This window comes from Saccopteryx bilineata, chromosome 5 (assembly GCF_036850765.1).
Source record: "Saccopteryx bilineata isolate mSacBil1 chromosome 5, mSacBil1_pri_phased_curated, whole genome shotgun sequence".
NCBI lineage: Eukaryota > Metazoa > Chordata > Mammalia > Chiroptera > Emballonuridae > Saccopteryx > Saccopteryx bilineata.
Window position 1 is genome coordinate 193,583,663 of NC_089494.1, and position 12,932 is coordinate 193,596,594.

The following is a 12,932-nucleotide window of genomic DNA, read 5'->3' on the forward strand; positions in this document are numbered from 1 at the left end:
ACAAATTTCTGACTTATACCTACAACCTGTCCTTCCTGTGTTTCATCAAAATCCTAAATATGTGTTTCAGGGGCTCCATACCTATAACCAGTTTTGTTCACTGGGCTCTAACCAGTTCACCTGGCCTTGAAATGGTGCTTCCTTGCCTGCCTAACACCAGCTAGCAACTACACTGATCTTCCTCTGCCTTCCTGTTGGGTTTTGTTCCTCATTGAAACCCTGAAATTAACAGTCTTTATCAATTTCAGCCCATTTTTTTCTTGTTAAAGATGATTTGTATCAAAATAGTAACTTTTTTTTAGTGTTAAGAAGAGGGGAGATAGTGGACAGAGATGCAACTCCGTTTGGGGCCAGATGTTCCAGTACTAAACTATTTTTAGCACCTGAACTAATCTGGGGAAGGCAGGGGGCGAGCTGGAACCAATCCAGCAGCAGTGCGGGAGAGGAAGAGGAGGGGGGAGAAGCAGATGGTTGCTTCTCCTGTGTGCCCTGAGCAGGAATCTAACTCCAAATATCCACACACAGGCCCACACTCTATCCACTGAGCCACCAGCCAGGGCCTCAAAATAGTTACTTAAGAGGGGAACCAGTAGCCTCTAGAAGTATAAAACCTTCTATTTGGTATGGTCTCTAGGAGGCAGCCCTGTACACTCTGTCCCTCATGGCAGTGCCCCACCCACTACAGACCTTTGGATCCACTTTCCTGGGCTAAAGTCTTTTTTTATTTTTTTATTTTTTTTGGTATTTTTCTGAAGCTGGAAACGGGGAGAGACAGTCAGACAGACTCCCGCATGTGCCCGACCGGGATCCACCCGGCACGCCCACCAGGGGCGACGCTCTGCCCACCAGGGGGCGATGCTCTGCCCCTCCCGGGGGTTGCTCTGCCGCGACCAGAGCCACTCTAGCGTCTTGGGCAGAGGCCAAGGAGCCATCCCCAGCGCCCGGGCCATCTTTGCTCCAATGGAGCCTTGGCTGCAGGAGGGGAAGAGAGAGACAGAGAGGAAGGAGGGAGGGGTGGAGAAGCAAATAGGCGCTTCTCCTATGTGCCCTGGCCGGGAATCGAACCCGGGTCCCCCGCACGCCAGGCCGACGCTCTACCGCTGAGCCAATCGGCCAGGGCCCTGGGCTAAAGTCTTAAGGGCAGTTGACACCCACCATCTGGTTGGTGGCTTCCTCCTTCAGACTGGAAGCACAGGGTCAGGTTAAAGGTGTACTCCACACAGGCTTGCAGGCACTCCCAAGGGATCATGACTATGCTCCTTCCTCAGGGTCCAAATTTCAGCACACACCCCAGCAAGTCTCACTCTGCATCCCACAGCAGGGGAGGTGAGACCCCATAACTGCCTCAAAGCGGAGCCTTGTCCAGAGAATAGCTGGGGGGACCCCTCCCGCTGCTGGGCTTATCAGTGCAAACATCTTGGGGGCTGGAACATCCCCTTCCCCTGGTCCCATCATGCTGCTGATCCACATAGAAGCCACACAGGCCCAGTGGAAGCTGAGTGGCGTCTGGCTGCAATCCTTCCGGTTAGGGTCGTAGGACTTGCTCCCGTCCAACACTAGGTCCTGCATATCTGACCTCGTGCTGTACAAGCCAACCTCCACAATGGGTACTAGGCACTCAGGGGCCACTATCACATTGACCTGGATGCTCTGCAATAGGGATGTGTCCCCAAACAATACCACAAACACAAAGTGGTAGTGGTCCACAGGCAGCACCAGGCAAGGCGCCACGAGGTGGGGCACGGCCACACAGGCTGGGCGCCCCGGCTGCTGGCAGCTGATGGCGCAGTACACTTCCCAGAGGCCCACAGTCGTGAAGATCGACTCGGGCCTCCAGGTCCTTGTGCTGGAAGCTCTGCAGGAGCTCCTGCAAGGGCAGGGCCACATCCACCCTGCCAGCCCAAGTTTTACTACAGTACAAATTGAAGCCAAATTAACTATTTTAGCAGATTTTGAATTACTTAGGGTCAGTTTCAGTATTTCATGTTTTCTCATTTCTCTGTATCAAGAACATCAAATCAATTCATTTCAGTTACAAGATAAAAAGTTCTGGAGATGGAGTGGCAGTGGTTGCACAGCAATGTGAATGTCCTAATACCCCTGGATTATACACTTAAAAATGGTTAAGGTGCTAAATTTTATATGTATTTTACCACAATAGAAAAATTGAGAGAAAAAAGTGTCATGGAAGATTTCATGCCCACCCCTAGCTGAAAACCACTGAACCAGACTGACAATTTTATTCTCTTATACTGAAGAATTTTATAAACTTTATTACCATTTATTATACAATTTGGGGATTCACTATTGAGTTTTTGATATCTAAAAATCACTAGTCATATTTTTTGCATAGTAAGAGATAAGTATAGAGTCTGGGCTTAACTTCTGTCAATGCTAATTAAAATAGTAAGCATATGTTTAGGCTAAATTAAGAAACAAAGATAAATTAGATAATTTTTTTTTATTTTTTATGCTTCTCTTCATCTCTTCCCTCTATATGAAAAAGCAAAGGAAAATTTATACTTTCAAAAATAAAGATATCTTTGTAGCCATTCTGTCTATCCAGCTGCTTAATTATTCTTCAATCTCTTTGCCTCCCCATAGACTTCTGATTAGAAGAACTTTAGATTTTAATAAAATGTAGACCTCTAGGTGAAACAAGTAGAAGACAAAGTTTGCCTGATATAACTAATCGCAGCCTCCCTTTTAAATTCTAATGGTAATATAAAATTACCTGGTCAGAAAATATTATTTCCTGACCAGGTAGTAGCACAGTGGACACAGAGGACCCAGGTTCAAAACCCAAGGTCGCCAGCTTGAGCCCAAAGATTGCTGGTTTGAAGACCAAGGTCACTGACTTAAGCCCAAAGTCAGTGGCTTGAGCAAGCAGTCACTCACTCTGCTGTAGCCCCTAGTCAAGGCACATACAAGAAAGCAATCATTGAAAAACTAAGGAGCTGCAATGAGGAATTGACGCTTCTCATCTCTCTCCCTTCCTGTCTGCCTGTCTCTATCTGTCCCTTTCTCTGTCTCTCTCACAAAAAAAGAAAAAGAAAAAGAAAAGAAAAAGAAAAACAGGCAATCCTATTGCTAATCTTCTCTAAACATGCTTCAGGACACAAACAACATTTTTGAAATAAGAGGAACCTGTAAGAGCAGAATGAATTTAGAATTAAAAGGCTAATCTCTTGGAAGAAGAACTGAAGTGAGAGAAAAAGGGAGCCTAGAAATGTACTAGCAGAGATTTTTTAAACTATGTGGGAAACAGTCAAGATCAGAGATTATTTAAAAATTAAGTGCATGATGAGAAACTTGAGGAGGTCTTGCAAAATGAAAAAGAACCAGATATGACTCCGAGAGAAATAATGCTAGATATGAAGGTCGAAGGTTGGAAAATCAACCAGAAAATTATTATAAGGAAAAACAGATACCAATATAAAGAGAAGTAGACATTAAAGTTCATGTATGCCCAGCTGAGAGGTGAATTGAATTTTTTTTTTAATTAAGCAGTAGATACCTGACTATAATCATTGGTGGAGAGGCAAAAAAAGTAACAAAAGACTAAATTTCTTGTCTTGCCTGACCTGTGGTGGCGCAGTGAATAAAGCGTTGACTTGGAATGCTGAGGCCACTGGTTTGAAACCCTGGGTTTGCCTGGTCAAGGCACATATGGAAGTTGATGCTTCCTGCTCCTTCCCCCTTCTATCTCTCTCTCTCTTGCTCTTCTCTCTAAAATGAATAAATGAAATCTTTAAAATAAATAAATAAATTTATTGTCTTACATAAGAAAGGTAGGAGAATAGAAGCTGGAGTCAAGATTGTAGGGGGTTTTGTTGAATTGTTTTGGAGGGTTAATTTTAATAATTATAGATGTAGGGGTATGAGAGACAATCACGGGTAGAATTGTACATAGGACTTCTATATTTTAAACCTCAGGAGCTAAGAGCAAAGACAGGTGTCAAAGGGAAAGGAAGCTCCCAAATTAGAGAACCTAAAGCAAAAACACAAAACAGTGAATAAAACTAGGCCAAATATGTCAGTTATGGCAATAAATATAAATGGATTAAATTACTTAAAATAGCTAAAATTACTTTTTAAAATTGACTATTTGAACTATACAGGATTGAGCAAAAGTAGGTTTATAGTTGTAAGTGCATGAGACAGTTTTTCTTATGTTATTATTGTATTATTTTTCTTATGAGCAATTATAAATGTACTTTTGGCCCTGGCCCGTTGGCTCAGCAGTAGAGCATCCACCTGGCACGTCTGGGGTTCAATTCCCAGTCAGGGCACACAGGAGAAGCGCCCATCTGCTTCTTCACCCTTCCCCCTCTCTTTCCTCTCTATTTCTCTCTTCCCTTCCTGCAGCCAAGGCTCCATGGGAGCAAAGTTGGCCTGGGCACTGAGGATGGCTCCATGGCCTCTGTCTCAGGTTCTAGAATGGCTCCAGTTGTAACTGAGCTATAGCCCAGATGGACAGAGCATTGGCCCCTGGTGGGCATGCCGGGTGGATCCCTGTTGGGCACATGTGGGAATCTGTCTCTTTTCCACCCTACTTCTCACCTCAGAAAAATACAAAAAAAAATGTGTCATGCCATTTTGATGGTTAGTTACATGATCTTTATCCTAAGGCTTAAATAAACAAACATCAGATAATTGTCTTTTAAATCCTTGCTCATTAAAAAGATAAAGTAGGCCCTGGCTGGTTGGCTCAGCGGTAGAGTGTCAGCCTGGCATGTGGATGTCCCGGGTTTGATTCCTGGTCACTTTACAAAGGAGAGGCACTCATCTGCTTCTCTACCCCTCCCCCTTTTGCTTCTCTCTCTCTTTCTCTCTCTCTCTCTCTCTCTCTCTCTCTCCCCCCCCCGCCCCCCCCCCCCCCGCAGCCATGGCTTGATTGGAGTGAGTTGGCCCTGGGTGCTGAGGATGGCTCCATGGCCTCCACCTCAGTGCTAAAGAAAGCTCAGTTGGAGCAATGGAGCAATGGCCCCAGAATGGGCAGAGCATCGCCCCCTAGTGGGCTTTCCGGGTGGATTCTAGTCGGGAGCATGCAAGAGTCTGTCTCTGCCTCCCCTCCTTTCATTGAATTAAAATATATATATATATAAATATTTAATATATTTATATATATTTATATAAAAATATATAAATATTTTCTGGAGAAAAAGGATAATTCTATTAGACCTAATGGTTCCTCTTAAAACAATATTGAATATATTACAGGCAGGATTTTAAACACCACAGAAAAGAGAACATACTGAGGTAAGAGAACATACAGAAAAAGAACACATGCTTTTTCAAGATGTCTTGTTTCAGTAGATTTGAAACATCTTTCCTTTTATATGTAAATTTCTTATTTCAAATTAAGAGTTCTAATTTTAAAGAATCACTCGTCAACAGCATCTGTGCATCTTATCAACATGCAAATTTTATGTACTAATACTGCTGAGCATACACCGCTTACAGAAATGGAGTTTGGGTTTTGCTAATAGAGATAAAGACTGAATATATTGAAATATATCATAAAATATATTCCAGAGTAGGTTTACAGTCTGTTTAAATGATCCTGGCATTATCATTTACGGTAAGTTCGGGTAATGAAATTGACCATAAAGCCAGAGTCTGCATTTGAGCTTCTTTCTTTCAGTTTTGAATACTTGATTTATCATCATTAGGAGATAAACTCTTCCATAGTCTAGTGTTTATATTGCATAAGTAAGAAATTTTCTTAGCAAATCAGTCAAGGTCTCTGAAAAAAAATTTGTTATTATTAGCTGTTTGCAAAGGATAAAAATTACATGTAAATTAAGGAAATCTTTATCTTTCACTAATTTGCTTATCACCTTTTGGTCAATGTCTTAGAATTACTTCCAGGAGCCAGTTATAGATATGGAAGCAGTCCCTATTTCTGACAATAAATATTCTTAGAAATCTTATTGGTGAATTGTTAAGCACACCTCACAGGAACTATAGAGATAGAAAGATATCTGGCCAAAGCCATTTGGTATCTAATAAACTATAGTTGACACTAAAACTAAAAATCACAATTATAACCTTTTATACGGATTTGAATATTAGGGCAATAACATTTTCAGGCTAAAAGAAAACCTCAGAGATCACTAGCCAAGCCTTTCATTATCTGTATAGAGAAACCAACCCAATGCAGCCAAGCTAACCAATAGTCTGATTTCAGCTACTGGTAATTAACTATAGAAGACGTGAACTTCTCCATTCTGATTCCCAGTGGAAAATGTTCCCAGAATACTTTCTTTAGAGAAATTCTATTAGAAAAATATGAAAGTATAGACACATTAAATATATAAAAATATTCCAAAGGATTATTAAAGAAATAATCAAAATATTAATTTGTCATAAATTTTACCTAAGATCAATATGCTAGTAAAAATGAACATGATTTAATTACTTGGTTTTATTACTGATTTATTCATTTATTTTTCGTTCTGAGAAAGGCTCTTTAAGACCGATTTAGATGGTTCAGGTCGTTTTTTCTAAGCTGTGAAGGGAATCTTGTGTTGCCTTTTATTCACTCAGGTTAGCGTTAGTTTTCCACATCATACCTTCCTTCATTGCTTAGATTAGAATATTTAAAAATAGCTACTGTGGTGTCTAAGGAATTGAAGTCTTGAAGAATTTTTGGTTGCCAGGATGTGGAGCCTTGCTAATCTGTGCCTTCTACAAATCAACAATATCAGAATCACTGGGGAAGTTGTTAGAAATGCAGAATCTCAGCTTTCACTTCCTTGGACCTGGACCGACCGAACCCCAATCTGCATGAACAAGGTTCTGGGTGATTCCGACGCACAGTAGAGTTTGAGAAGCTCTTACTTAGAGAGGTAGTGATTCCAGAACCTGGTCCTGTTTGCTATCATTTCCTTGTCTCTTCCTTGCCTTTCTTTTTTCATCCCCATGCCCACCCCATCCCACCCCCCAAAAAACAAAACAAAACAAAAAAACAACAACATAAAAATATCACTGTGTACTTTAATAAGCAAAAAGAAGTTCTGGTCAAAAGAGAGTAGAAGGAACGAGAAGCAATATATCTTAAGATGGCATAGGGGACTGATTGCCTAATTATACCTGTATGCCTTTGGAATGTTATTAGCATCTAGCAGATCTACATTTTTTTTCCTCTTCTGCTTCCCCCAAGTCATTATTCACATTGGTCCCTGCTCCCAAAACCAAGGTTGTATAACTGCGTTGAGAAATGGAGTACAGGAGTTAATTATACAGTGTTGAATTTACAGAGGGTGAGCCACAAAGCATCAAAAACAGGGACTGTCTGTTCCAGTTAAGGACAGACCAGCAGAGGATTTGTTGCTGGTTATATAACCCGGGAGCCACGGTGAATAGCAGGCATTGTGAGGCATAGAAGAAATGGTTGTGATGAAAAGCAAAGTAAAATATCTAAATGCAGGGCTCCATATACAAAAATGACTCCAAGGAGTTTTTCTTCTAGTGAGTGAGTGATTAAAAGTTTAGTGTACTGATTAAGAGCTTAGACGCTGAGCTAAAACTTTCTTGGTTCAAATCCCAATTTCATCTACTTCTTGACTCATGACTGTGGGCAAGTTACTTAACCTCTTCATCTGAAAACAGGGAAAAGAAAACAATAGAACCTACTTCATGGGGTTATTGTAAACAGTAAATGAGAAAATCTTTGTAAAAATACTTAGCATGGTGTGTGAAACATACTAAGTACTCAGTGTTAGGGTGTGTTTTACTGTTTGTTCATTGATTTCATTTATTAATCAAGGTTCTTCTCAGAGTTTTCCCTCGTGCATAATAGCATTGTTTTAGATGGTTTTTCTGGGATTTGACTACAATCTGTGGCCATGAAAAAGAGCTATAGCTTTAACCAAAGGAAATTCTCTAGAGCTAGAGTGAGTGCCTGTTGATCACCTCTGGGATACTGGTGGGTATGATGGCGGTGGTAGTGATAGGGAGTCTAATTAAAGAAAGTGAGAAATATCACAGAATCTCTTGAAGCACTTAGATTCTGAGTTAGTTGCAGGAGATGAGATCTACACGTACAAGAAAGAGAAACTCAACAGACGATTCCAAAGCAACATGTTCATATGTTGAAAATTACAGCATAAAAATTAGAGTGTTAGGAGTGATTGAAAGGTAACCATCAATACTAGTCATTAACAGCTTTTATTTGCTTTAGGGGTCTTCTACTAAGAAGGAAGAAAAAGGGAGAGAACAAATCCATTAGGCAAAATAAATACTGCTCACAAAAATTAAGGGATATTTTATCACTTCAGATTCATTTTGAAATATTCCCTAATATTTGTGAGCAGTATAGTTTGACATACACTAAAGAAATTTTTCATCTTTTTTTTTTAAGCATAGATACTTTTGAATCTTGATTTAGAAGCTCACTAAGCCCCAGAGGGAAAAATATGACCATGTTGATATTTATTGATATGGTTAAAACAGCTGCCAGCCTCACCCCCTACTCTGTGCTTATATGAACATAGAGAGCAGGCAAGAGGGTGAAGTTATGAAGGGTGCTAATCAGACAGCGTTCTACGGATTTCACCATTCTACTACTTTATGTTGACTCTTCTAATACTTTCAAATTCAGGCTTTAGAGAAAATGGGAAAGTAGAGGAAGTTTAGAAATGTTCAACAAAAGAGCTGCCAATTAGGTGTTAAGATAAAACATTGTAAAGCTTGAGGTATTGTCTCTCTTAAGGAATTTAAGAAGGAAAGGTGACTTAGAAAAGATGGTTTAGGCCCTGGCCGGTTGGCTCAGTGGTAGAGCGTCAGCCTGGCGTGCAGAGGTCCCGGGTTCGATTTTCGACCAGGGCACACAGGAGAAGCGCCCATCTACTTCTCCACCCCTCCCCCTCTCCTTCCTCTCTGTCTCTCTCTTCCCCTCCTGCAGCTGAGGCTCCATTGGAGCAAAGATGGCCCAGGCGCTGGGGATGGCTCCTTGGCCTCTGCCCCAGGCGCTAGAGTGGCTCTGGTTGCAACAGAGTGACGCCCCGGAGGGGCAGAGCATCACCCCCTGGTGGGCAGAGCTTAGCCCTTGGTGGGCGTGCCGGGTGGATCCTGGTCGGGCGCATGCGGGAGTCTGTCTGACTGTCTCTCCCCGTTTCCAGCTTAAGAAAAATACAAAAAAAAAAAAAGAAAGAAAAGATGGTTTAGAAGAGTGGTATAGAAAACGGTGTTAGTTCCCTGTCCTCAATTTCCTAGCGTCCCTGCTGCTCTTTGCATGATCAGAGCCATTTTAGAAAGATGTTTCTTTCTGCAGGTCCGGAAGAGGTGGGCAAGGAAGGGGCGGATTTGGGCTGGGGAAGAGCAGGAAGTGGGTAGAGTTGGTAGCAGGAAGGCAGTCGGCAGCAATTGCATTACCCTTTGGGGAAAAATAAAAAGACCCTAAGACCATGGCAGCAGTGAGAGAGAGAGAGTTTTCAAAGGTCACTTATGAAATTGTCTTGTCATGGACATCTTTAAAATGGAGAAGGAGAAAAGAACACTGTTCAGGAATAAATACCCAGGGCCATGTCTAATTCTAGAAACAAGTGAAAACCAGCATCCGTCGGTGATGGTTAAACACTGTGCAAGGGTCCCTCAGAGCCAGCCTAATATAAAATACTTTACACCTGGGATCCCCTTCGGTTGTTGGGTTCCCAGTCTCTGGGCCTCCACCTAGTCTGACTTTCCTTCTCTTTGCTTCTTTCCCACAGTGCCTGTGTATCCCAAGTCAGCAATGTTTCCACAACAGGAGAGTAAGTTACTTGAATTGGATTTCCCCCCGCCCCTCCTTACCCACGTACTAGAAACAGAAAGAAAAGGCAATTCTAATGTTGCATAGTGTTGGAAGATTAATACAATGAGCAACCAAATGATTTTGAAAACTACACAGAGGAGAACATTAAGTAAGAAGCCTTCCTATTTCAGTTTCTGTGTAGGTGGGTGACTAGAGACAGCTCTACCATTTCAACGTAGGAGATTTTTATTTATTTCAGTCTAAATAATGTCAGGGTCGGTATTTGCAAAGCATCCTGTGGGCTTTGGGAGGTATCTTACAATGGAGGATGCCATTAAAGCTTAAGGCATTAACTGTACCTTTAGTTCTTCCTTCGTTAATTTTAGTCAGCCTGCATTTATTGAGAGCCTGCAATATGCCAGGCATAGTATTAGGTGTATGGTGTCCAATGAGCCTTGGGCTCAGCCTTCAGTCTAGTAGGGGCCTAGGAAAGAAAGCGAATTAGTGATGGCAACCCATCCTTTTTCCACTGGGCAGCAGCAGAGCACTGTTAAAATTATCCATCACTTGTCTTTTTCCTCCTAAGGCTACCGATTGCACTTTGACTGAAAATTGAACTCCAGTTATCTGCCCTTGCCTACCTGTCCAACGGCATTGTTTATTATGTTTCAAACACGTGACCTTCTGTTTCTGGAAACAGCCAAGCATATATCAGTTGCAGAGCCCTTGCACTGGCTGTTCCTCAGCCTGGCCATTCACTTTCTTATCAGTCACCTCTTTGCTCAAATGTCATCTTATTCCAGAAGTCCTCCCTGACTACCCACTGTCACTCTCCAACCTTGGACTCTATTTGTAGAAAATTTATCACTATCTGAAACTTCATGATCTGTTTATCATCTGTCTCTCCTCATATCAACATATATATTCTGTCATATTCTGGCTGTATCCCTAACACCTAGAAAGACGCCCAGCATATATTAATCAGTAAATAAATATTTGTAAATAGTCTCTTTCCCAAAGATTTTCCATTGCACCCACTTCTCTCTCTTCCTTGCTGGGACATGGGTGGACCTTTCTTCCATTGGGAGCATCTTCCATTAGCAGGTATCAGGTGGAGGAAGAGGAGAAAATGTGATAACAACTTTATTAAGATGTAATTGTTGATATACAAAAACTACATATTTAATGTGTGCAATTTGATGAGTTTGGATGTGATTCTTTTTTCACATGAAGGGAACATGTTTTGAGCTTAAGTTTAGAATTTTTTATGACAGCTTGTTCAGAATTAGTGTGATGAAAGATTATGTGGCTTTAAAAATGATTTATTATCTTATCATGTGTTTTTTTCAGCCCCTGTGCTTTACTGTTTTTCTCAGGCTGACCAAAAGAAATCTATTCTTCCATTTTCAGTGATATATATTGGGGTGCTTGTATGAATACAGTTCCAACTGTACACATCACAATTTAATTGAATAGAGGTTCAGAAAGACTTTGCTGCTTTGTTATGAATAGTGGTTGTTCTAGTTGATTGTTCTTTTTTTAATAGCATGGCTCCCTATATAATTTTATCTTAAATGAATTTTAAATAGATAATAAGTATCATAAAATTATTTGTGCCAGTTTGCTTTATAAATCACGTTCTCTTCCTTTGCAAAACTGGTATGAATCTGGAAGAAACACACCTTTGTAAGAATACGTCCATTATTATTCTGTGAGGAAAAAAAATCTTTTACTTCCTGAATGCCTCTTATAATTGTTGCTCGACTTGCTGTGAACATTTCAGTAATCCTGGACTCACAAAGAGAAGAGACACAGTTATCAAATTGGTGGAATTTATTCAGTTAATTTTGTTTTTAATGCACAATGCAAATATTCTTGAGATGAATGCCTCACTCACTGTCTTTGCTCGTGACATTGTAGTAGATCTTCCACTGGAATACCAATATTTTTATATTTATGGGCACATATTCTTAAAGGCACCCGTTGATAAACTTGATTGCTTGAATCACTCTGTATTTTTTATTTTACCAGACTCTTAGAAAGAACCATCCGTTCGGCTGTGGAACAGCATCTTTTTGATGTTACCAGCTCCGGTGGCCAAAGCTCCGAGGACTCAGAATCGGGAATATCCCCAGCGCCTGGCAGCGCCTCCTCCAGACAGCGACGACGCCAATCCAAGGAGCAGGATGCAGTTCGACTTGGCAGAGATATGTGAGTTGGTGTTGGTAATTCTTGTTTGTATTTTTTCTTTTATTAAAAATATACAACTGGTTTAGTCACTGTATCAGAGTCATCCCATTTCAGTATTTAGGTCAAAACTTTACAGAGGTTTCATTTTGACTGTTCTTAACCTAGCTAGCTAACATTTGGAAATTCTTAGTGGTTGAATAAATGTTTCAGTTTTGTCTCAATGTTTAATATGTTATAGGAAGCCACCTCTGATTTAATACATTTCATGGACTCCTACTGAATGTCTTATTTCAAGGGACCCTGGAAAATTAGAGGAGTAGATCACTATATGTCTGTCAGAGGTGTTTTTTTCCTTGTAAAACAACATCTGGGTGGCCGTTAGACTAGCTGATGAACCACCAGATTTTTTTACTATATTGGCCTAATTAAATATTACAATATCTTTCTAATACTCTAACAGTTGATTATGTTTTAATATAAGAAAGGTTGAACTTAAGTCTAATCAAAAGTGTAAATAAGCCTGACCTGTGGTGGCGCAGTAGATAAAGCGTTGACCTGTAATCCTGAGGTTGCTAGTTCAAAATCCTGGGCTTGCCTGGTCAAGGCACATATGGGAGTTGATGCTTCCTGCTCCTCCCCCTCTTCTCCCCCCCCTTTTTTTCTCTTCTCTCCTCTCTCTCTAAAAATGAATAAATAAAATCTTTTAAAAAGGTGGAAATACTTGAGTTTTTTATTATTATAATGACTGATTTTAAGGCATTTCCACAGCGTGAATTTCAAGAATAGTATTACGAGGAACTTTATTCTCCATTTAAATGTTTGGTAAATACAAATGAACAATTATTGAAAAATCATGATTTAAATTGTCAAGCAAAATAAATTTATATATAGCTGACTATATTTATATATTTTCCCAAAAGTTTTAATATCTTTATCTACTGTAGTATATATTTAGACTCTATAAAGTTATTATTTTGGACTCATTATTAAATGTCAAAGACTA

At 40.4% G+C, this 12,932-nt stretch overlaps 1 protein-coding gene across 9 annotated transcripts in view; it reads left to right on the top strand.

Annotated features, from left to right (window-relative positions):
* The window catches only part of FAM13A (family with sequence similarity 13 member A), a 315,289-nt gene that overhangs the window by 241,984 nt on the left and 60,373 nt on the right, over nt 1–12,932 (top strand). For 6 of the 9 annotated variants that reach the window (XM_066279160.1, XM_066279162.1, XM_066279163.1 and 3 more), the window contains 2 exons: nt 9,717–9,758; nt 11,771–11,950. In XM_066279160.1, coding sequence (XP_066135257.1) covers nt 9,717–9,758; nt 11,771–11,950 — 222 coding nt within the window. The remainder of the gene's footprint in view (nt 1–9,716; nt 9,759–11,770; nt 11,951–12,932) is intronic. The other 3 variants (XM_066279161.1, XM_066279169.1, XM_066279167.1) reach the window with 1 other exon arrangement.